Source organism: Lethenteron reissneri, chromosome 12 (assembly GCF_015708825.2).
Source record: "Lethenteron reissneri isolate LAM-NWPU_2019-01 chromosome 12, ASM1570882v1, whole genome shotgun sequence".
NCBI classification, from domain to species: Eukaryota; Metazoa; Chordata; class Hyperoartia; order Petromyzontiformes; family Petromyzontidae; genus Lethenteron; species Lethenteron reissneri.
This window is the reverse complement of record NC_083790.1, coordinates 4,664,881-4,689,189: the sequence shown is the minus strand read 5'-3', so window position 1 is coordinate 4,689,189 and position 24,309 is coordinate 4,664,881. Positions and strand designations below refer to the sequence as shown.

Below are 24,309 nucleotides of genomic sequence, written 5' to 3'. Positions count from 1 at the left end.
CTTTTTAGACACAACAACGCTTTGAAGTGCATCTAAAAAAACACTCGGGGCATAAAAAAAGAAACCACAATCGGCGTCAAGCTGGGAGTTAATCTGCAGGGACAAGATTTCGGGGCTTTTTATTTTTTAATTTGTTTTGGCAAGAGTGCAAAAGTGTTGATAAACACAGGAAGTGAGGGCCGGATCCAATCCCCCGTTTACGTTTTTTTCCCTTCCTGCACACCACTGATCTCAACCCCATCAGCACCCAGCTCCACGCGGTGTCGAAATTGACTTCCCCACTTCCTACATGTCGTGATAATTCCCCACGCATCGGTGAGCAACGGCATCCAAACAACAACGGGCGAGCGAGTGTGAGATTAGAGGGAGGATTATTTCGCTAATCTCGCCCACGGCTAACATTAGTGGCGGGCGATATCAGAAACGGCCCTGGGGCCCCCCCCCCCCCCCCGCCCCCCCCCCCCCCCCGCCCCCCCCGCCCCCCCCGCCCCTTTTCTTTTACCAACCCGGGCTGCCCGGCGGGGTTTGAAGTATGGTCACGTAACCACCCCCCCCAAAACCAACATGGCATGGAGAAGCCTTCATCTAGCAGTCGATTGACATGGGGCTGTGATAATTTATTTTTCTCACGTGCATTTGGCATATGATAATTATCATAATCTAATTATCATCATATTTATCAGAATATAATTAGTTGCCAGTTTTAATCAAGATTAAGTGTTCACGTATTTTAATTGGCTACGAAAGGCAAACATTTCACAACATTGTGCACTTTCCAGGACAGATTCAAAGGTCTATTCTATCGACGAAGGCGAGTATATTTCATGGACGCCGTATCATGATACTGTCAATATTCCAACCGCAATGCTAATTCGCATAGTAAATTGCCTGGAGACTCTGACATTAAACAGCAGTATACAAAGCAGAAGTTGTAATGGATTTAATGAGACATGTCACTCTCCCAAGACAGTCCTACGTAAAAACAGTTAGACCAGACGTCATTAAAGTTTCAATAAAGTGAAAATGGCTATACATTTTTTACGAGTTACGTTTTTTCGTAAATAATTCCTATTAAATTTCTGAAATATATCTCTGGGGTTTTCAGTCTCTTCAGTGGTGGCTTGTGCGTGGGATATTGCGTTGCTGTTCCATTTATCCAAGTTTGAATTGTTAAAAACAATTTTTATGTGTTTACATTCATGTTGGTGTTTTGCTTTGAATGTTCCCGTGGGATGATATACTTTTATTATTTTTCTATCTACGTGGCTTTACCGAAAGACCCATATAATATGTATTCCTGCAGTCACGAAAGCTTTAAGTCAAAATTCTCATTATTATGTGATGTTTGTTTGTGTAGTCAGTCACTGTGCAGCTTCAGGTACCAAGGCAGGAGAACAGGTGCTGCACAGATTTTGTGTAACGACCTTTACAAAGTAAAAAAAAAACTCGGAACGCCCGTCAATAACACCGTGGCCTTAAAAGGAAAGATATAAAGTAGGTGATATTTCGGGCAATGGCCCTTCATCATAGCACATACACAGACAGGCCAGAGAGCCGGAGTGGTTAATCAGGGATGGAGACGACATTATACTCCATGAGGCCTGATAAGAAGTAATTACATTTTTTTTCCCAATGAGCAGTTTTAAATTGCCATTTGAATAGTTACTTAGAAGTAGATATTGAGCACCAGACAAATAAAAAAGGTATTGCTACACAAACTCGGTTGCATTTAAAGTAACATGATATAATGTTGCTGGGAATTTGAGTCAACCAATTTTGAAATACCGGTCACGGGACAGTGCAGGTGTCAAGAGCGCCGCTGGCTCACCTAGCCTTGACCTGTCACCCTCAGAATGATTCACTGTCGTGGTCGATGACATTCAGTTGCAAAGTGGTCAAGTGTGCAGGGGGTGCAACTGGACTGGGGCGCACAGGGCGAAGCGGTCCGGGCGACAGCTTAAGAAGAGGTGGGAAACCAGGAAGCATTAATACGTACACCGCAGTTAGTGGATCGACAGATCGCATGCGGTGCAGCAAAGTGTGGGTAAGCAAATTTAAGCCAACACGTTCCATTCATTGGCTGCCACATTCAGATAACCCCCTCCACCCTCCTCCCCCCTTAACTTGTATTTAAGGGCTTGTCTCTTGGAATTTTGCCTCACTTGATACAGTAAATCTAGCTGTGACGGTCCCACCTGATGACGAAGACTTGTGTTGCCTCCGAAACGTCGTGATTTATAATTGTATTTCTATTATTATTTCTATTATTTCATTTTTATTATTTATTTTTACCTACGTGACTTTACCGAAAAAACCTAAGAGTATAAGCAAATTTGTCCGGCGAGTTTGAAAGGGGTTGTCTAACGGAGCTCTCCAATGCCCCCCATAGCGGAGGCTCCGTCCGCCGGCAGTGGCGTGAGCAAGCAATTGCAGGGGCTGCGCCTTCACCTCTGTACCGAGGCCCATGCCGACCACGATCAAACTACTCCGCGGGACGACAGGCATGGCGCGGGGGTTTTTTTGGGGGGAGGAATTTCCCATCGTGGCAAAAAAGGCCACAGGGACGGGATGAAACGGACCTCCGCAGCCTTGCGATGCTCCTCAATGTTTTCCAGGATGCGTACGTCGACCCCAAGGCAGCGGAGGTAGCGTCCCAGTCCCTGCAGCATGCTGTCACACACCACCGCAAAGTTCCTCACCGACATGGGCTCCCGGGAACACGACTCCGGCGGACGGGCGGGATTAGCCGCCGGCAGTGTCGCCGGCTGAGACATACGCGCGCACACACACACCACGCACGCAAAACAAAAAATTACCATGGGGGTCGTGTGACGCTTATAAAAAAAACGCGCGAGCTGTTTTTTTTAATCAGTGAACGCCTAATTGAATTATTGACGGATGGATTGACCGATTTACTTTATAACCTAATTACTTACTTCCTTCCTTCCTCACTCAAAACATTTAAGCAGCGTGTAGAAGTGAAATGCGTTGGCTTGTTTGTGGCTCTAGTGATGGCACATTACACGCCATTACGGACAGGATACACAATGTGACGCACTGCAAATACACACGGCTACGGCACAGTAAATAATACTCGGGAATAAATGACTCGAAACAAGCAAATGCACACAGAGGTATTTCCACAAAGACACGTGAAATATAGAGTGGAGCAATGGTTAAACGTGTTTAACTATAAACCAAGGTGACCAAAAGTTAAATTCCAGGCTAACAGTAGTGGCAAGTAATAAGTTCACCAGTCTTGGGCACCCATTTCCTCAACCTGCACTGACCAGCATGGCGGCGTATGGTCAAGAAACCCCCATGTCTGGATGATGTGGGAAGGCCTAAACCCTGCAATGTACTGATAAAGAGCTGTACATTATGCAAAATACATCGAAGGTTTCTCCGTCTGTGTGTACAACACTGTGCGTGATTACCACATCCGTGCCGATCTTCTTCCACAGTCGCTCATCATCTGGTGCTGGGTCGCTATGTCGAGGCTTCTGTACTTTCTTTCCCACCATGCACTTCTCCAGGTTGACGGACAGCTTGGCGGCCTTGGCTTTCTGGAGGAGAACGTCGTAAACTTCCAGCAGACAATAAGCGTCCGAAGCTGTTGGTAGTATCACACGCACAAAACGCGGTTCAGTTTCCGCGAACAAAACCGACATCGATGAACGAAGCAGAAACGGGAAACCGATGCACGTTACGTTGCCTTTAGGTTACTTTCATACAACATTTGTACTGGAATCTGCTGTTGAATGTCCTATGTTTTGGAGAAAAATAAGTCTTCTGGAATTGTTTCAGCCATTGTTGTACAAGTGGGAGCCCAGTTTAACAACACCCTAATACCATGGGAATGCGGTGTTACAAATTGGAGGCAGGCACAGGTGGTGTGTGGCTGTGCGATCTGGAAGTCTGCCACACTTGCCAAGTCTAAATTTAAGCCAGTTTGAACCACGAGCTCAGGTCATAAATGAGGGCAATTGTCCCAGCAAGCATTCAAAAAGGGCATAAAGAGGTAATCTGTTTAATCACGGATAATTCCATGAGTAGACAAAGCACCGACGTCAAAAATCCTCCGCCATGACGCAACACAAATCAGCACTTTCTCGGTAGTGCCGAAGAAAGCCAACTATCACTCAAACAGGAGCACGGGTGCAGAAAAACGTGTAACATCGTGGCAATGTCATAAGTCCAGTTCAAGATGAGATTTCTCACGACGCCAGAGTAAATAAGTTATGTCATTGGGGCGTTCGTACGTTACGGCAAGTCTTACGATTGCTCAAGACCCGTCGCTTTTCAATGGCAACAGCAAATATTAAAAAACATAATTAAGTGTATTACAATTTAAAGCTTTCGTGACTGCAGGGATTCATCTTCTTGGTTCTTTCGGAAATAATAAAATAATAAAAATAAAACATAGTAAAATAATTCTCACGACGCTTCGGCCACAACGCAAGCAGCCCTCCTCAGGTGAAGAACAGGTCTGTCGGAAAGACAGTGTCTGAATGGCTGTCTTTCCGACAGACCTGTTCTTTACCTGAGGACGGCTGCTTGCGTTGTGGCCGAAACGTTGTGAGAATTATTTTATTATGTTAATATTTATTATTTTATTATTTCCCTTCTACGTGACTTTACCGAAAGAACCAAGAAGATAAGTGTATTACCTCAATATAAAAAATATATATATTACAAAAATATATAATTAAGGACACGGACGTCGACGACGTTCAGCCGAACAAGCGTAAAAACGATCGGCAAGCACCGGCGTAGAGGATCTGCGCCGTGGTGAGTGGCCGCCGCTCCCACTCGGAGAGCTGCTGCCGTTTGTCGAGCGCCTTGCCGAGCGTCTGCAGCACCAGGAGGCTGAGGCCGCGCCCCTCCGTCGTACGGGCGGCGGTCGCCCCCCGTGACACCTCTGCGCCGCTGCCACCGGCCACAGGTTGAGCGCTCAGCAGCCGTTCGACCTGCACAGTCGCCGTGATGAGACCACAATACTCTTAGTTCTTTCGGTAAAGTCACGTAGGTAAAAAATGAAATTGAAAATTAATGAAAATAACGTCGAGCACCTCGTGCCCTCTTTTAGCCCCGCTCCCCCCCCCCTCCCGATACGTTCCATTCATTGGCTACCACATTCTGATAAGCCCCCCCCCCTCTCCTCCCCCTTAACTTGTATTTAAGAGCTTGCATCTGGAATCCCTGCCTCTTTTGATGCAGCAAATCTGGCTGCGACGGCCCCACCTGATGACGGAGACTTGTGTTGCCTCCGAAACGTCGTGATTTTTATTTTAATTTTATTTGTATAAATTTTTAATTTCATTTTTTACCTACGTGACTTTACCGAAAGAACTAAGAGTATGAATCCTTGCAGTCACGAAAGCTTCAAATCTAGAATGAGACCACCACCCCGCCCACGCACACCCCCCCACCCCCCGGTTCAAAATATAAATGTGTTTTATGAACAAACGTAACCCTATCTCCAAACATATAGCTCTCCCCTCTAGCCCTAACACTCACCCAAACTCTAACCCCAAGCATAGCAGTAATCCAAACTCTAACCTGGGCTCTAAAGCCAACCATAATCATAACACTAAACCTAACTCTACCCCAAGCTATAACCCTAACTCTAACCCATACATAACCACAAATGTATTCCTAATCCTAACTCTCTACCAAATCAAAATTCTAACCCTAATCCTAACTTTAACTCTAATCCTAACTCTATGCATAACCAATACCGTAACTTTGAACTCTACCCAAACTCTAACTCCAAAATACTAACCCCAATCATAACACTTTCAAAATACTGCGGTGGCGTATGCTGGAGTTCTTGTCCTCCCATAAGCATGCGTTTTTTCCGGGTATTTAGTTTTCTCCCACACACAAAAACACTCCTCAAAATGTGATTGGTCCAAACATACTAAGGCAGAAGCATCCCGAATAAAATCTTCAGACCGATTGAAGATTTTCTTGGTAAATAACATTGGGGAAGGCACCTCTCCAGGGCAATAAGAATCGAGTCTGTTGGAAGCAGTACAGCAAGCAGGTTGTTGACATATCTGTGCAGAATTTTAATACTCCCTTTGTTTTCTTCCCACAATAACAATTCTAACTAATTAACCAATCGTCCCGGGTTCGACCCACTTGAATAAGTCTCAAGACTCAGGGCATCCTCCTTGAGTAAAGAATATGAATGTACACGTAGATAAATCTAACAGATATATTATAAGCACAGACGAAGAACAATAGTGGAAGCAGAGATTTATAAAATAAAAACAAATCCATGATGGAATTGAATTAGGCATTCAGTAGTACTTTCTGTGAAAGATAAAATCATGGAAAGACAATTACATATACTTAGGTTTTTTCGGTAAAGTCACGTAGGTAAAAAATAAAATTAAACGTTAATAAAAGTAATAATGGAAATAAAGTAAAATAATAAATCACTTGATGCAGTAATTTTAGCTGTGACGGTCCCACCTGATGACGGAGACTTGTGTTGCCTCCGAAACGTCGTGATTTATTATTTTATTTTATTTCCATTATTACTTTTGTTAACTTTTAATTTTATTTTTACCTACGTGACTTTACCGAAAAAACCTAAGAGTATGGTTCCTTGCAGTCACGAAAGCTTAAAATCTACAATTACATATACAAGGGAAAATCTAGATATTTTATAAAGATCTTCATTAAATAAGAGGAAACTTAAAGAGGAAGAGCAACTGAAATCACGCAATTTCAGTACATAGGCGGAAGCATGAACATTATACAGATGAATGCATATACATTACAGACGTGCATTTTAAACATTGACAGCGACGTTGCCTCTCCCGTATCTTTGTTTAAAGAAAGAAGTAACGTGGAAGCCAAACGCACGCCGTGCCAAACCCCCGGCAGAACACACGGGGCTATCTCCTTGGGATATGCGAAATGCTCGTGAAATAATAAAACGTCGAGAAACTCTATACGGGTTTTGTCCGAGCCAAGTTCACTTCGGGCCAAAACCACAAACGCAAGTCTGCAGTAGCTAAGTTTGTGTTTATCAGCCAATCGTGTTTAAAAGTTGACGTGCAAAAACCAAAGTGTTTTTTGTTTTTGGCTATTCAACATACCATATGAACCTAAACCTACGTCTTAAATTACTTTTATCACAAAGACAATTATTTATATACACAAATATTTTTGACTTGCTAAAAGTTATCAAATATTTTCTATGTAATGTAATTTACTTATATACAGGCATTTAGAGATGTAAAGCCAGTATGGTTGTTAAATAATTACCATTGTCATCGTCATCATTGTCAAAATAATCTCATAAAGCACCTTGTCAATTTCTGCGAAGAATGTAAAGATATATTCAAGGCCATCAACGAATAGAAAAATGTGCCACGGGAAAAAATAAGTAACCAAATAGAGAATAACCATCACTGTTATTAACCATGAATTCATATGGAATGACGACATCAGCTTTGTGCGCAGCAGCGAGACCAATTGTGGTATCGCGGGACCGTCTGGGATGACGATGGCGTGGGGGAGGCCTTCATGCAGTCATGGATTCATCAAGGCGCACAAAGATTAACTATTCAACTCTTAATTTGTAGAAAAAAAAACTAATTGCTAGGAAGTATTAGAAAGCAAATAAATGTAATGCTGTATTATTGTTATTTAATTATTTCCCTTCTACGTGACTTTACCGAAAGAACCAAAAGATGAATCCCTGCAGTCACGAAAGCTTTAAATCGAAAAATAAATGTTGATTTATAAAATGCCCAAATGCAATCGTATCTCAAAACGCTTTACAATTAGGGGCGCATGCATTAACGAGACTTTAAATTTTAAGATAAGCTTGGAATTATTTTGAAAGGAGAGGTCAAGCAGATGGCTGTACGGTAATGGTGCAATGAAGATTAATCCGAGGAGGGAAAGTCAGTAATACGATGGGGAAATACATGTTTAAGCGTGCTCTTGAGCGAGAATAAACGGTCCCAGGAGTGCAAAGGGACAAGGGAAAGACATTTCCAAAAAAAGAAAGTGGCAGCAAAAGAGAAGTGACGACTTCCAAGTGAACATAAAGTGACTGAGGGTTTTGACAGATGACCTTAGCTGCTGAAGCAGACAGCAGGTGAAGAGAATAGGGAGATGTCACGGGATATTAATTGGGGGTAAATAGATTGACGGTTTTGAGATGGCGAAGGTGATCTTTCAGTTTACTTGGAATTATATGTTGAACTTCTTTCGCACCATATGTAGTCAACCGTGCAAATCGGAGGTGTGAATTGTATTAATAGGCAGTGGAGGGATCTGCGGGCAGGAGAAACTTTAAAAGATATCAGTACTTTCAGACCAGACGCGTATAAACGTGTTTAGGTGGGGAAAGATGGCCGCTGTTCTGTTTTGTCCGTTTCCCTTACCTCACCCTTCTCCTCTTGGGTAAAGCAGCGGAACACTGAACGATGTTGCTGCAAAACTATAAACTATATTTATTTGTTCCTGACCCCCATCCACAACTTTTATTTTATTGCTATATTTAATTAATAAAAAAATCCCCTGTTGCTGGCCTGGTTCCGGTGCTGCCTCCTGGCCCTTGCCTGGCTCCGATTCCACGTTCCAGAGACTCTCTCAGGGATTACCGCGGCTCCATCAACGGCATGGGAATTTTAACTTAAAACTTTCATGAGTGCAGGAATTCATATTCTTTGGTTCGTTCGGTAAAGTCACGTAGATAGAAAATAAATTTAAAAAAAGTGAATAAAAATAAATGAAAATTTTAATGTAAAGAATTAACAAAAAACGCTAATGTAGACTGTAGCCTGCTTATTAAGTTTGGTGAGTGTACTGGCAGTCTATAATGTAGACTGTAGCAATGGTTATTAACTTCGGTGAGCGTACTGGCAGTCTATAATGTAGACTGTAGCCTGATTCTTAACCTCAGTGAGCGTACTGGCAGTCTATAATGTAGCTTTAAGCTTAAAAAGCAGGTTACAGTCTACATTATAGACTGCCAGTACACTCACTCCGATGAAGAACCAGGCTACAGTCTACATAAGTGGTGTTTTGTTTTTTATTTTTTATTCACTTTATTTTTTATTTAACTTTTTCTATCTACATGAATTTACCGAAAGAACCTAAAAGACGTGTATTGTTTGTTCTTATTTTAAATGCAGATTTTTTTTTTAAGCGTCTACTGTCCCTGAAGATGCAGATTTTTATCAAATCATACCCAATATTTTTGTCCAATTGAAGACCTTCCTGAGGTCTCGATTGATTAATTGTTAAGAGGGTGCTGCTTCTTTAATTTTAATTTGCTGTTAATGGGTGAGAGTTTATGCGTTAGGGATCAGGTGAGGGGATACATGTCACGGTTTATGTCACGGCAATAATAAATTGCAAGCCATTCCACAATCTGGGCTCTTTGGAGATAGCACAGTGCAACAGCGAATACAGAAGTCTGAGACACGAATGAATGTGTTTACCTGCTTTTGCAGCACGGCAATGTCTAGAACCCTGGAGGACTGCTGAAGTGCTGGCTTCAACATAGGGTATGATGTTAAGAGATACTGGATGTCTCCACCCACATCGTAACCTGTAAATACAAAGCAGTGATATGCGCCACATTGTATGGGCTGTGATGTATACCACACATGTATACGCCGTGAGGTGTACATGCGAATGCATGTATATATATTGACTGATGTGTATCCCATGTGTGTAAATGCATAGGCTGTAATGGGTTCCTTGCATAATTACATTTGCAAATGTTGTGATGTATGTATTGATGTTGAACTTCTTTCACACAGTACGTACCCAACCGCGCTGATCGGCGGTGCCCATGTGCACCACGTGTGCATATGAAGAGGCTATAGACAGGACCACTCAAAAACAGACAGCCTCTTGAACAACCTACTTTCTGTCCTGCCATTAGCCAACCGCCTTGCAGCGGTGCAGATGTCACTGGGCTATGTGCTTGTACCACATGATGTGCACACAGCCAACAACAATCGAATAGGTAGGTATAGAAAAAAGTAGCAGCACATCTGTTTACATTAAAAAAATACATAAACTAAATTCACGTAATATTTGAATAAATGTAGTACCCAGTTTCAGGACATCGCCACTTGAGAAGAGCCTTCTCATCAGGCTGAGCAGCCTGCCCTCCTCCACGACACTATTCTTGGCTTCACAGCGCCCCGAACAGCTCGCCTGCAGCTGTGCGGTTTCGTCTGAGAAAATATTAAAAACAACAAAATCCGCCGCTGCCCCAACCCCCCACCACCTCGTTTTATAATTTCCAGCAATGCAGACGACGGTCACGGTGTATTTGGCTGCTCGTTTGAATTAAGAAAAAGAATGTGAGCTTGGTGAGCCAGGGCACGTCAACGTTCGGGATGGTGGCCCGCGGTCGAGAATAACGATGGTGGAGGGTGCGCAATCAAGCGATCAACTACCGTGGAGATGGAGCGATTAAATCTGCTTGTGTGCAGGTAATAGTAGGTGGATTGCTACATCGCAGGGCCGTGAGAAACCGCAACACAGCCACGGGAAGCCTTCAGTTCATTGAATATGGCTGCTGCTGACAACGACAATAATGACGACAATCTATCTCTAGGGCTTCGGTGTCTCCGCAATTCGTGCGGTGGCTGCACCGTGAGCGCGCGGCTCCACGTTCGTTGCCCGAGGGAGGCACCGCTCCCCTGGCTGGCGGCCTGCTCTCCTCCTCCTCCACCGAGAGCCGCGGCAGATCAAGCAGCAGCACGCGGTCCCTGCGGGCCACCTGCACGAGCGCGACGCGAGGCTGCGACAGCACCCCGAACGACGGGCGCCACTCCATGTCCACGCCCAGCGTGCAGCCCGGCTGACGACGGTGGGCAGGGATTGGGGAAGGATGATGCGCGAGGTAAGGAGGACGTTTTCACAAGGCCGCTAAGGTGCAGCCCCGCAATGTCTTGGTCACGTCACTGCCGGAGGAAGGGCTTCCACTGGAGTGAGCACGACAGAGCCTCTCTAATGGGTATTTGGCCTACTGTTCTAGCCCGAATAGACGTCAAAAAACTTAAATATTTGTTGAAGTATAGTAATTCCCTTCATTGACCCAGGAAAGCCTCACTGGGGACTCTTTTTTAAATCCTTTATATTAAGTTCACTTGCTTGCGCGCTTACGACCGTGCAAATCTTTCGGTCGTTTTTTAACCCACTTCCCGTGATCCAATCGAGCTGATATTTTGCACACAGACTCGTTGTGCGTGACAATTTATTTTCCACTTTTTAGGAATTTTTTTTTCATATTTAATTTAAAATACCAATGTGATAAAAATGAAACTCTTACTCAAGAAAAACATAAATGAATAATAAAATAAAACCGATGCCACGCATATAAAGGATTTATAGTGAAAAACTTTGTTTTTACGGGTTAATTTTTCATGATTGTCCTGCATTTGGATGTTTGGCCAATTCAATTAACATGTGGGAGGAAACCGGAGTACCGGGAGAAACTCTACATATAAAATGGAAAAACACTCAAAGCTTTGTGCAAATAGATTCAATGCATGTAAATTTAAATAAAACGTATCACCATTATATCAACATCCCTTATTTATCCCATAACTTGGCACACTTAATGTATGAGTAGTTGTAGTTTCCAAGCTGTCACAGTCAATTAAACGATGGTCAGAGCGCAGCACCTGTAGCATTGCAGGCAAATGCATCTCGAGGTCGGTGAGGTTGTCGATGAAGATCACTTGATCGAGGGGCACAGGCAGCTGGTAGCAGTCTTCCCTCGAGGAGTATGCCATTGCACTCTCTTCCTCTCCACTGCTGGCAAAGGAACGCAAGATAAAATCGGCAATTTGCCTTATATACGTTCTTCGAAAACGTACTGCCGTTTTCCCCCAATTGTATTCCAATCGTTCCATAAATCAAGTCACCAGATGAAATTTACATTTGGGTCTTTGCAGATAGCAGCGCATTCCCGTGTTAAAGAATGTCACGTGTAAGAAGATACCATGTAACTACTTCTGACCTTTCATATCCACACAACAAGGGGTACACTTACCAACACCGCCTGCTATGAGGATGGAATCCTGACAACTGGAATTAAGCCAAATTGACATGAGATGAAGGAATTTCCTCGAGGACGCCTAGAGGCAGAAGCGCATCACCCCATGTAGGAGAGCGACCCTGGCAAGGATGTCATGCAACGACTTTTAAAGCAATTTCAACAGGCCTCTGGAGTCACACTCAGGCCACACCTTGCAACGCCCAAACAAAGACTGTCAATCGAGCTGAAATGTACACAAGTCTTCAAGTTGGAATCAGCCAGATTTAAGTGAAAAACCCCATTTGAAACGAATGATCATTTTTATTTCTTTCAACTCGCTAAACTTGAGAGCCCGGTTAAATCACAGGCGGCTGAAATATGGCTTCACACCCAGCATCTCAGTTGGTGCCGACTCAGTCCTCTCATCCTCAAGCCACCCAGCCACCTCGTTTGTATCTTATACGCAAGTAGCTCTCTTTAAAAGAAGCCAGTGACCGCTCATCGAAACGATTAACTGGGCATCCCCCTTTGCAGTTTCCACATTTGCATGCCGATGGGCGGTATGCAGTGCAATTCACAGCTGGTCACTGCAACTTAGAAAACATCATAGACTTCGGATATAGTGCCAAATTTGCAAGAAAGCGAGGCTTTTATGTCAAACTGATAGCTTGGCAGTGCAGTGTTATATATATATATATACACAACACAAAAAACACACTCCGATTTCAATGTGCACGGAGAAGGCAAATGTTGATGACTGGCAAATTCTTCAATATTCAAATGGTAAGAAACCCAACCTAAAACTAACAGTCAGTCACAGGATCCATTATTTAATAATATACTATAATAGCCTTTAATAACATCCTTACAAAAAAATGTGACACTGGCACGCCGAAGGGTGTGCAGTACAATTCACAGCTGCCCGCCGAGCCTTTAGAAAGCAGCAACAAGGATTCCTGAAAAATTATCAAATTTGCGGGAAAGCAATGCTCGTGGCAAAAATTACAGGACGGCAGCGTAGCTTTGGCAAAATATATATTTTGCACCGCTATTTTTATTTAGTTGGAAAAGGCAAAATGTAAAAAAATTCGGTAGCGAGCTGAGAAAATTGAGAAATCGGCAAAATTATTAAATTTTCAAGGAACCTTCCCCCGGTGATTCGTTCATTGCCTCGTCAGTGGCACGGCTCCGGGCTTCTGCAACGGGGAAAAACAATCCGGCACACTCCCCGAGCTGCCACACGTGGCGGCGAGACGTGGGCCTCGGCGCGGCTTGGTCGCGTAGTGTGAAAATGGGTACGAGAGAGGCACGCGCACCCATCCTCCTGCCGCTGATTGGACAGTATCCAGAGCACGGCGCTGGGCAGCCGGTCGTGCGGCATCTTGAGGCGACGTGCCCAGCGGGCTGCTGCTGCCACGTCCCTGTAGCTGCACAGCATCATCACCAGCTGCTCCTGCAGCCACGGGTCGTCCCCGACCGTCACCTGCACCAGTCGGGCAACGGTGGAGCGAGTGGCGAGAATGCGGCGCTGGGTCAAAGCCTTGGTGGCAAACCGGTGACCGAACGAGCTTATACCGTACGCGAGCAGGAAAAACTAAGTTTTGTTTTGCTACGAAAAGTTTTTCGCGATTGTGCTCTATAGCTCTCTTGATGTGTTTTCGGGTCGTACCGCGAGTTGCTTGGCGCTATTGTCCGACGTTTCGCTCCACGTGCTGCCAGTTTATTTAGGAACGTGGAGTAAAATGTGGGACATCATGCCGAACAACATAATGTACAACCCAAAGGCACGGTTGAATGTTTAGTTATTTGTACAGCCCTTTTGTCAACTCACTGCTGGATGAGGGCCTCCCCACACTGTACAGGGTTGTGGAGGTCGTTTAGCCATACTTCAGCATACTGGTTATTATGGGTTCGTGAAGATGGGGACTACATATGTGAGAGCATAGATGTACAGTTCAACAATTGGATTTTTCTGCACTGCCCTCTGCTGCCCACAATATAACCGTGCAGCTTATAGCAACCTGCTGTGCAGTGGCCACCTATCTTTGCACTAGGTCTAGCAGTTGATAGATCATGGCTGATGATTTTGATGAAGTATTGCTTGTTATCAGTCTGTTCTTGATACAAATATGAACCCCCTCAAATGCAAACAAGGCCGTGTTTATGACAGAAAGGATACACGGAGTCGGCAAACTATCTGACGCTGGCATTTAGTATTTTCCAAGTCAAAATTGGCTGTGTTATTATGTCTTTACCATGTGTGAAATGGTGAAGCAAGCAATATCAAGTTAAGTATTTCCACCAGCCCTGGGCCAGACAAGACACTGGCTGTCTGTTACTCATTGTCTGTGCACCCATGGAAAGGGACAGTAAATGTGCACAGCATATTTCCTTTTGAAGGATGACTAAATAGTTCGCCCACGGCTTTACCTGCGACAATTTGAAGCTACTTTAAGCAATGCTGGAATTAAACACTCGATGGTTTATTTTTGCTCTTCGATAACGTTGCCACAATGTCCTCCTGGCTTTCCCAGGATCGTCCTCTTTTTGAGTTAAGCCTTCCTGGCAAATCTGTCTTCGCGACACATTAAAAGTCCCGGTCTTGTCAGTTCCATAATAATACATCACTCAAGACAACGATTCTTGTATTGTGAAATACTATTATTCCCATGGTATATGCCGATGTAGTTTTTCTTGCAAAGCACGTATTTATGTCCGCTGAACTTCTTTCGCAACGCACGTAACCAACCGCGCTAAATCGGAGAGCAGTGGAGGCGACCTGCATGGGCAACGTATTTTGTTTACAAGTGGCCAATGAAATAAAATTCTCAGAAAAGTTCCAGAAAACACATCCTCGTGGGCGAAACACAGGAAACCAAGCTGCTTCAGCCGTCATTGTAAAATTGCCAGGGAAAGGCCCAAAAAATGCATTGACGTCAGGCAAATATGATACTCGCGCAGTCGTCAGGTCCGCTATAGAGAGAAACTCAGTGGGATGCTGCAAAATGCCCCCTGCAGCCAGGCAAGCAGCCAGACATTGTATGCAGCAAATTGCATGCTGTCAAAAAATAGCTCACAGCAAGGTCCATTTCAACGAAGTGTGGTCAAAGTACCGCTGCAAACTCAAGCAAAGTGTTTGGTTGTTGTGTTTCTAATGAGCTTGGATTGTCATTATAGCGATGTGTGGATGTACAGCCTTTTTGTCAATGCACTGCTGGACAAAGGCCGTCCCCATTCCGTGCGGGTTGCTGCAAGTGAGGTGGGGGGGGGTTATTTGAACCATATTTTGCCATGCTGGTCAATGCTGGTTGGGAGCAATGACTTGGGTGCATAGTACAGTACATTCGTAGATTTTTATGCACTGGCCACAATGTAGTCCTGCAGTAACCTATAACACCTTTTAACACATGGGCGATTCGGTTACAGGCAGATGCGAGTTAAAGGATAGAAATATGAAGTAATGGTATGATCTCACGTGCAAGGGTTTAGAAAATGTGGTCTTCTGCAGTTTTCAAAGTAAGATTGTAAAATTAAAATTAGAGATACTCCTCTTGTGCAGGGCGCTTGCACTCAAAACGCAACATGCACCCTAAACATACACTTCACAGACTATCGATATCTGGCACCCTGAACGTTCACAACCGTCCTGCTGTGCTGCAAACTCTGAACGTTGATAAATAAACTTAATAATGTAACAGGCTCATTGCAAAAAAAAACGATTTCTAAAAAAAAAAACAGGGAAACTAAATACAGCCACATTTCTCCGCTGTGCATTGAATTGAGAAGGAAAAATAGAACCACATTCCTTGAGAATAATAGAAGGCACAGGTCCTTTCACCTGACTCCATATCACTTCAAAGGCTGGGCGTGCAACCAAACAGGGTTACGAGGGCAGAGCACACTGTAATTACACGGGATATGCACAAATCCAGTTTTCATTAAACACGCAGCCTAACTCCATAAGCGAACAAACAGTGTTTTGGCACGCCAGGGCCCGCAAAACACAAAACAAAATCCTCTCGGTTTATCGACGGTGATGTCGAGGACAAAATCCTCTGGCACAGCGCTTTACAACCGTGACGATTCGGGGCAACATTCCCGCCAAACTGCCCTAACAAAATGCGCATTTGTTTAGCGAGCACGGACTGTGATGTCGGGGGATTATGGATGAGATTCTGGTGTTTTTTTTCTTTCAAACCAACGGTGCAATATGTGATGTTGGCACCAATGAGATCGTAGTGGGTTTTGCGGGGTTTTTTTTTGCGAAAACGGAGTGAAAGGAAAGCGATGGGCTGCAGATGTATTTTTAGTGTAAAAAAGACATGGCGAGCGTGAGGTTTTCCATCGATGTGCATAAGATAAAACCGGAATGGAACCGTGGAAAGAATGTAAAATTGTGACCCGTCTTGATTGCGCATGAGAAAATGTAAGTTCATTCATGGTGAAGTACAAATTTACCACTTGAAAAACGGCTCTGAAACATTTACTAGGAGAGCTTCACTTTTGCATTTAGACTGTACAACACATTTCACCAATCTATTATCCGTTTCACTTATCATCTGAATGTAAATTATTGCCCTGCAGCTATCTGTACACTCTCGACTATGTAGACAATCATTACCTCAAGTGATATGCAAACCAAGGATCATTGTTACCTCGTTACATTTCAATACAACTCCCCTTATCCGTGGTGATGTTTCTATTAACTATGGATATCCGCATGGCTGACAAAGAACATGGAACACAAGCTCAAAAGTGCAGCAAAGAAGCATGGGTATATGCGTGCTTTTATTTACATTGAGCCAAAGAAATTGGAGACATTCTGACTGTTAAGAAAAGTAAGTGGGCTTGGGCAGGATACGTCACTATGAGTAGACAGGGAAAACGGCCGTTGGTTAAGATGGAGTGGGAGCAAAGAAGTGAACGCTCATGAAAGGACATCCATTGAGGAGATGGAACGATTAAATCAGGTCACGCACGGATGCTTAGTGGATTATTCTATCTCAGTAACAGCAGAGGCGTAACAGTTCATCAGGGAGGTCTTCATCCAGCAGGAGATTCATAATTTCCGATAAATGTCAGTGCGATGGTCAGTAGATAAACACGGAAAATTTGATAATATTGACGCCACTCATCCACAAAAAATGCACATAATAAGAATAATGGATAGACAATAATTAATAGATGGACAATGGGAATTTCTGCAGATCAACTGGGGGCTCAGATTATATAAATAACAAGCAGTGTGTCTCTATCGACTGTGCCAAAGTTCAAAGTTTGGAAATAAAAACCTTGTCTGCGCTGCTTGCTTCGGAAATAACGGCCAACTTTTTAAAATAACGTCACGTGGTTTTAACATTTACGTTAAGCCGACGGCGCTCTTACATCATAACACCAGCAGGTATTGTCGGCGGAGATGAGATTAAACTGTTGTTTCCTCATAGTCTACCTGTACCAATACAGCATACGTTAACCAACAAGGCTCTTTAGTCACGGTCAAACATCTATTTGTCATAATAATTTATATTTTACACATCTATGTTCGTCTACACATGGTGCATTCAGTAAACGGTAACAAAGTACGTTACGGGAGTAGAAACAGATGGACTCGTGCATGTTTTCAAGGGCCCCTTATTTATTTTGTTAGCTGTGGAAAGCTGTGGTGTCCGCTGACGTGTAATGTTTACGAAAGAGAAAGGTGTTTGGTGCAAAGCTTTGCTCACGCGAATGGAATATTTCAAGACCACGTCAGGAGTTAAAACGGCAGATCAGGGGTCACTGGATAGCTGAGAACGATGACGATTGAAAAGATTTCAATGTGAGCCTCAAGGAACCTTAATGCTGGCACAAGTCATATCACCGCCTAAAAGTTTATCCCGTGCTAAGATAATTGCTGGCCTGTTTGTTAAATTTATTTTTTTACTTATTGGCACTTGAAGTTGAAGAAGCAAACTGCGGATTATGGATGACTGAATCTTTATTTTTTAAGCGTCGCAGATTCTAAGAGTGAACGTTTTGGGGGATTTGTTAAGGTCCCATTATGACCATTGCTGCTCTCTGCAACTCTTTCATCAGCATTAATGAAGAAATCCATCAAACCATACCATATGCCTTTCATCTGGCTTTGAACAGCCCAGAACTGAATAGGCCACTGTTATGATTTTATGAGATAATTATCATCGTCGGCGTTCATGAAGAAAGCTCATTAAATTATATATTAAGACTGCTGATGTCTCGTAATGAACCGAAGGGGGTGCGCGCATTCGATACGTCGCAATAACCTGGCCGGTTGAAAAGTGGATGCGTGTTTCAGTCATTACCTTCAGGTGATGAAACTTTCTTCCTCTAATCAATGAGGAGCCAAGACATTTCTCAAAATGTGAGGCACATTTTACCCAACAATATTTTACAAAACGTATCACAAGGAACTCCCCCCCTCCCCCCCCCGAAGCTCAAATTGCAGTTGTTAAGACAAAACATGACAAAGTTTAAATTCTAAATCCTTAGTGTGGCCCCAGACAGGACTACGATTATAGACCAAACGTTTTGGAAAAGCGGTGAAAGATGGTGCAACGCCAAATCCTTACAGCCGTGCCAAGACCCGTCAGATTCTTGGCCAGAATGTCCCCAGTACTTGTTTCATGCACTCAGGGTAAGACCCAATGTATTATTCTACCAGATGCTGATTAATCCAGAGTTGTTTTGAGAACAAAAAAAATCCAGCATGACACGACTCAGAATGGTGTACATCACAGCAGCTACAGCAATGCCAATTAAATCGGCAGTCGTGCGGGTGATGCACAAAGTCTGCTGTTCAAATCTAAAAGCGAATATTTTAATTATGAGCAGCCAGTTGTAATTACAGCCCTGCTATTTTACTTCAGGGCAGACATCACATCACAAACATAAGCTTTTTAAATCAGAGTACAAACCGGAGTTGGGTTATAGTAGCAGGTTTACGTCTCATTGATTAGAAACGCATGGAGGAACCATGAAAATATTCGAGTAAGACGAGGCTTTTCAAAGTACCGTATGATGGGGTTGTCAGAGACTGACTTGAGAGGTCATTAAGACTCAAGAAGATTATATTCTAAAACAAGATAAGGATGGGGCTGATGTCGTTGCTGCTGCTGCTCCTGACGATGATGATATTTTACTTAAAAGACTTGGGCACTTTTCTTTTTAAGGCAAAGTAAATTGTGTTTGGTTCCTCAGTCAACGCCCCTTTTGATCCTGGATTGCAAGCCCCCGGGAGAGATGAGTAAAGGATAAATGCTGTCTCCTAAGATTCCAGGAGTGTCCTCACATGTGGAATTTGGTGGCGGCGCTCTATTTATCAATTACCGTTTACAAATTCCCACTGCAACAGAGCCCGTTTTTTGCCTTTGATTCATTGGCATTCATCTTCAGAGGTAGTGAGCGAGGCGATCACCGGGGAGCAGATACGCATGACCATCAATCATGCAAAGGACAATTTTTCAATTCTAGAATACAGATATATCGCTGGATTGCAATAGGCAGGATTGCAGTCTTTATGGAACACAGCTGTGGAAGTAGATCCAAAAACGACCACAATAAACGCCTTTACCCATGAAGTAGAATGGTTTAAAGAGCAGCTTCACTAACTTGCGTTACCAGAAACAAGGAGTGTGACGATTCCCTTCCCCCCCGTGATTCCACGAAGTGCCAGAATTCAGGGTTGCGATGGCATTAAAGAATCGACTCTTGTTTTCACGCTGTGGTGAATGGAGTGGTCTCTGCTGACTGGAAGTGGGTCACGTGAATCATGACGTATAATAAAAAAAACGATGCTTACGGAGGCAATTCAATGCATTTATCGTGATCCTATGCATCGATATTTATCAATTAATCACTGCACAATTACACGCCCATGAAGAACAAATTTACATGCAGTGAATGCCCCTTAAGTACGTTTTGTGAATATTCACATTCAAGGAAGTGGCACCTGCATATTGGTTATGTCAACGGAGGTAATCCGTTCGCGCACGTATAGATTGCGTTTGGTATGAAGCCAAACTGTAATTATCACGCTGGGTAGTCGGTGAAATGGCAAACCGAATATCCGCCTGCAAAACATCATCAGATATTTTACAACGTGCATGCCGTTTAAGGCGGCGGAGTGTCACCACACAATTTTCACAAGTTTCAATTGACACCGATGGTGCACTCCAATCGTGGTCCGAAGCGCGAGGCTGCACACTGGCACTTGCATCAATTCAACGAGAAAACTGGTAAATCGCGCGGACACACAATCTCGGCCATTTCTCCAATGGGCCTTTGAAATCCGGCACCACAAAAAAACCCTCAGGGACACAAAATGGCGCACTTCTTTTTTTTCCTTCCTTTCTGCCGCCACAGCAGACAAAAGCGCGCCCCCCAAAAAAAAGCAATGCAAAAGAATTCCTTCTTAACAGCCTCCGCCTTTTTTTTCACGGTTTACATTCAGGTGCCGCGTAACGCACACTCATCCACGGACATACTATCAAATTTGCAGGGACTTTAAACTATGGTATTTTAGCTCCAGAAAACATTAGCGATGTAATTGCCGCGTGCGTGCGCGAGGTGCGGTCGGACAGCGCAGAAAGTGGGGCCTTAAAACGCATGCACACTGTTTAATACGGTTTCTTGTAGCAATAACGCACTCCAGTTTTTCGTGCAGATTAAATGAAGTTTCAGCTTGGTATTTTATTTTTCGCATGTTCATCCCAACCGTATATGATAAGCAATCGAACTTCTTATTTGCGTCGATGCAGGAGGTGCTATTGTCAGATTCTACGATCAGCACTTACCCATGAATTGCCCTCATATCTGTGTGAAGAATAAAGCATAAACGTGGATAAAATGCAGATTTACCACCAATTCCCAGTTATTCCTCTCATCCATGCTCTGGTGCGCATAAGAGGATGAATTTAGTGCCTATGACAACCACTTCCAGATGACATTCATCTGCAGACACAAACTACACCGGCATCATCACCGTTCGCCAGAGCAGGCAGGCTGGCCAACCACCACCAAAACGACCACCACGATGACCACTTCTTCACTTGAGCACTGCCTCACTGTGGTATAGGCTTGAGTGCCATGTAGACCCTTCGGAGCTCTTAATGGATAGGGACACTCATGCCAGTCAGGTACTCGGCGAGAGGCGAGACAAAATGTGCTCCCTTCACAAACCAGCACTGACTAACCAGTGTGGCAAAGCAAAACACTCGCCATGACCGACCCACCTAAACCACAGCCCAACGCCAACAGCTCCGGATCCAGCAGTCATGGCATCTGCCAGGTAGGAGAAGGACCAGGGGGGGGGTGCTATGGATCACTGGCAGGACACGTTGCAAGAAGAGGGGCGATGGGTGACGGTCACGAACAGGGATGGAGCGGCAGCGCATGGAATGCAATGCATACAAAAAGGATGTCCAGGGAGAAGGCGCCGTGGAAAGATCAGCTCATGTGTAAAGGCGAGGTGGATTATTATATGACAGGATCATGAGAGATAGCAAATCCTTGGGGAGGCCTTCATCCAGCAGTCGATCATGCCTGATGACGATGATGGCCGCGGCCACTATGACGACTCCCAGCACCACCATAACGATTATCACTACCACCACTGCAACAACAAATACCATCACCCTAACTACTACAACCGCCAACACTAAATGGCAGCTAGAAAACATTATTAAAAGATGCCACAGACATCGTTCATGACGATTTTTGTGCCCCAAAAGTACCGTAAACTGACCCACGCCTTTGTGAGGATTAAGGATGATTTTGCCACGGAGACTTTTCTCAGCCACAGTTAAGCACGGATAACCGGATAAAACTAATCCCACTTCTGCAATGACTTGTTTTATCTGTGGGGGAAGCACGGATAGTGAGTAATACAATCTCCGTGGATCGATTCAGTGGCATGGTTAACATTAATAGTGGATAACAGGAAGACAGATGTTAAAATCTTATCTCTTTGACGAAATGTTATGACTCGCACACAAGGGGTGGCAAATATACTGGTACACGTGCCTTTTGTATTTAAGCACTTTCCACATTGATGTAATCTAAGTATTTGCGTTTGAGGACTGTTAAGAGGAAGTTATACAGCACTCGTAGCTCTCCATGCGTAAATGAAAATAATGGTCATCATTGACCACCCTGAAAGACAACACACCAGTAGCGCTGCCACTTACTATTATTGGGAGGGTGCTAACTATAATCGTCTAATGTTCATTTAGCATGCACCGCATAAAACTCAATGCACATAAGCATCTTGATAAAAAAAGTGAGTCTTACCAAAATGTGATCATTCCAATTTTCATCGTCCATTGCTTTCTGCAGATAAACAAAACGTACCATGGTATAACAAAACAAAAATTGCAACCTTGTAGTTCTAAATATGGTAGAAACGATTGCAATGTCAAGACACAAAGTAAACAAGACGGGTGGATCGAGCATCAAGTAACACCCAATCTTAAATTTGCGATAGATGCATCGCATGTGTAAGAATCAATGCATTTACATTTGTACACGTTGCAATTGGGTTCACGTCATCACTGTAACCACCAAAGGTCAACCGTGAAGAACCAAAAATGTTATTCCTGAATTGAATAATAGTGCCAACTCATCAAGTGGCCAGGGAGGTGAATAGTACCTCCCCAAGTAAATGGAAACGTGGTTACTGCAAAACGTTTACCTCTCCATACTTTTGGTAAAAGAGAAACTTCATTGCTCCCAGTGCTCGATATTGCTTCACATTGGGGCAAAGTTCTGCGAAAAGAAATTCCATAACAATTTGTTATTTTACATCACTTGAAATCCCATTCATTTAACGAGTCAAACGCAAGTGATAATAATGTATAAAGCATTGTGTCAAGCATTATTTTAATGGAATTTGGCACAGGGTGTCCCTGCTGACGCTTTTCCATCACAAGGCAACAGCATGAACATTACATGCAGTATGCACAACCCTTGAGTCAATCCATTGCAGGACGAGGGCCTCCCCACGGCGTGAAGATCGTGGGGAGTTTTTCACCATGCTGGTCAGTGTGCGATGGTGAAGGCAGAGAGCAGACTTTGGAACATAGCACAGTACAATGGATTTGACATGCACTGTCCTCTGCTAGCAACGTTGCCCCGGGGCAGCCTACACCACCTGCTGTAAGCATGGTGGTCACTCATCCAAACATGATCCAGGTTTAATTCTGCTCAGCTTCCGAGATCTGATCGGATCGGATGCAATCCAGATTATTTGGTCGTTGGCGACAACAGCCTGTATATTCATCCATATTAAACAATGGCGCCAGTGGAAAGATAGGCCGAGGCAAGGATAGCAGAGTTTAAGGCCCCACCTGAATCGATCTTGTAGGTATCCAGTAATCGTGTCACAAATTTGCTCAGAGATTTGGGATGCATACGCTCATGTTTCACCTGCTGCAGACCTGGGTACTGTCTGCAGAGAAAAAAAATTTCATTTCCACGTATGCTTGCATTGTGAATCATAACAGGACAGATATAATGTCAATGCACTCCAGTGGGCAATTATTTGGTCAACCATGTAAAAAGATGGAAAAGGTTAAACAAACACTCTAAGTACAGTACTCATTTTAGATCCTATAAACAATCTCGATAAAACCACGGCTCACGAAGAACTTGGCTCCCAGAATACCCAATTTGGGGCTATTTTGATGGCATTTTGTCAACACACGCTCTAAACCAGGCAAAACAAAATCAAACAAATCGTCGCTCGCCCGCCGGCTAATGACCGCTCTGCGCAAAGGCCCGGCGGCGAGGAAGCCACTCTGCGGGAACACACTGCCGCTGACGGGGCCTCAGGAAGTGCAGTTCCCACAACGCAACAGGATGGCAGGTCTCCCTCCGTCCAGGGGCGGTGGGGGCCGCCGCAATACTTTCCATCCCGTAATTTCCCAGCTGTCAGCCGCGCTTCCGCTGGCCCTTCCGAGGATGCCGGCTTCGCAAGGGGCGCAAACGCCGGTCGCGGTGACGAGACGCACGTGGCTTTGCTGCCCGGCCATTAAAAAAGACTTGCGCTTCCTCCCTCTTTCTCTCTCTCCAATTCACCTATGCCGCCCATTGGCAGTGAACTTGTGTGTTTTTTTCCCACGTTTCGGTTTGCCGTCTATTTAACACGCGCTGTCTGCTGCCAAGAGGCCATAACCATTTCCGCTGAATTCCGTAATCTGACAGGTATCATCTTAACGGGTTATTTAATGGTGGCAAAACATTAAACTGCGTTCTTGAGT

General features: G+C 44.1%; 1 protein-coding gene across 1 annotated transcript in view; it reads right to left on the bottom strand.

The window, feature by feature from the left end:
* EXD3 (exonuclease 3'-5' domain containing 3) overlaps positions 1–24,309 on the bottom strand; it is a 95,062-nt gene that overhangs the window by 57,056 nt on the left and 13,697 nt on the right. The window contains 12 exon segments of the mRNA XM_061550260.1: positions 2,580–2,765; positions 3,438–3,613; positions 4,769–4,970; positions 9,477–9,586; positions 10,098–10,223; positions 10,647–10,711; positions 10,713–10,855; positions 11,682–11,814; positions 13,354–13,520; positions 22,343–22,381; positions 22,743–22,816; positions 23,398–23,498. Of these exon segments, the coding sequence (XP_061406244.1) occupies positions 2,580–2,765; positions 3,438–3,613; positions 4,769–4,970; positions 9,477–9,586; positions 10,098–10,223; positions 10,647–10,711; positions 10,713–10,855; positions 11,682–11,814; positions 13,354–13,520; positions 22,343–22,381; positions 22,743–22,816; positions 23,398–23,498 (1,522 nt within the window).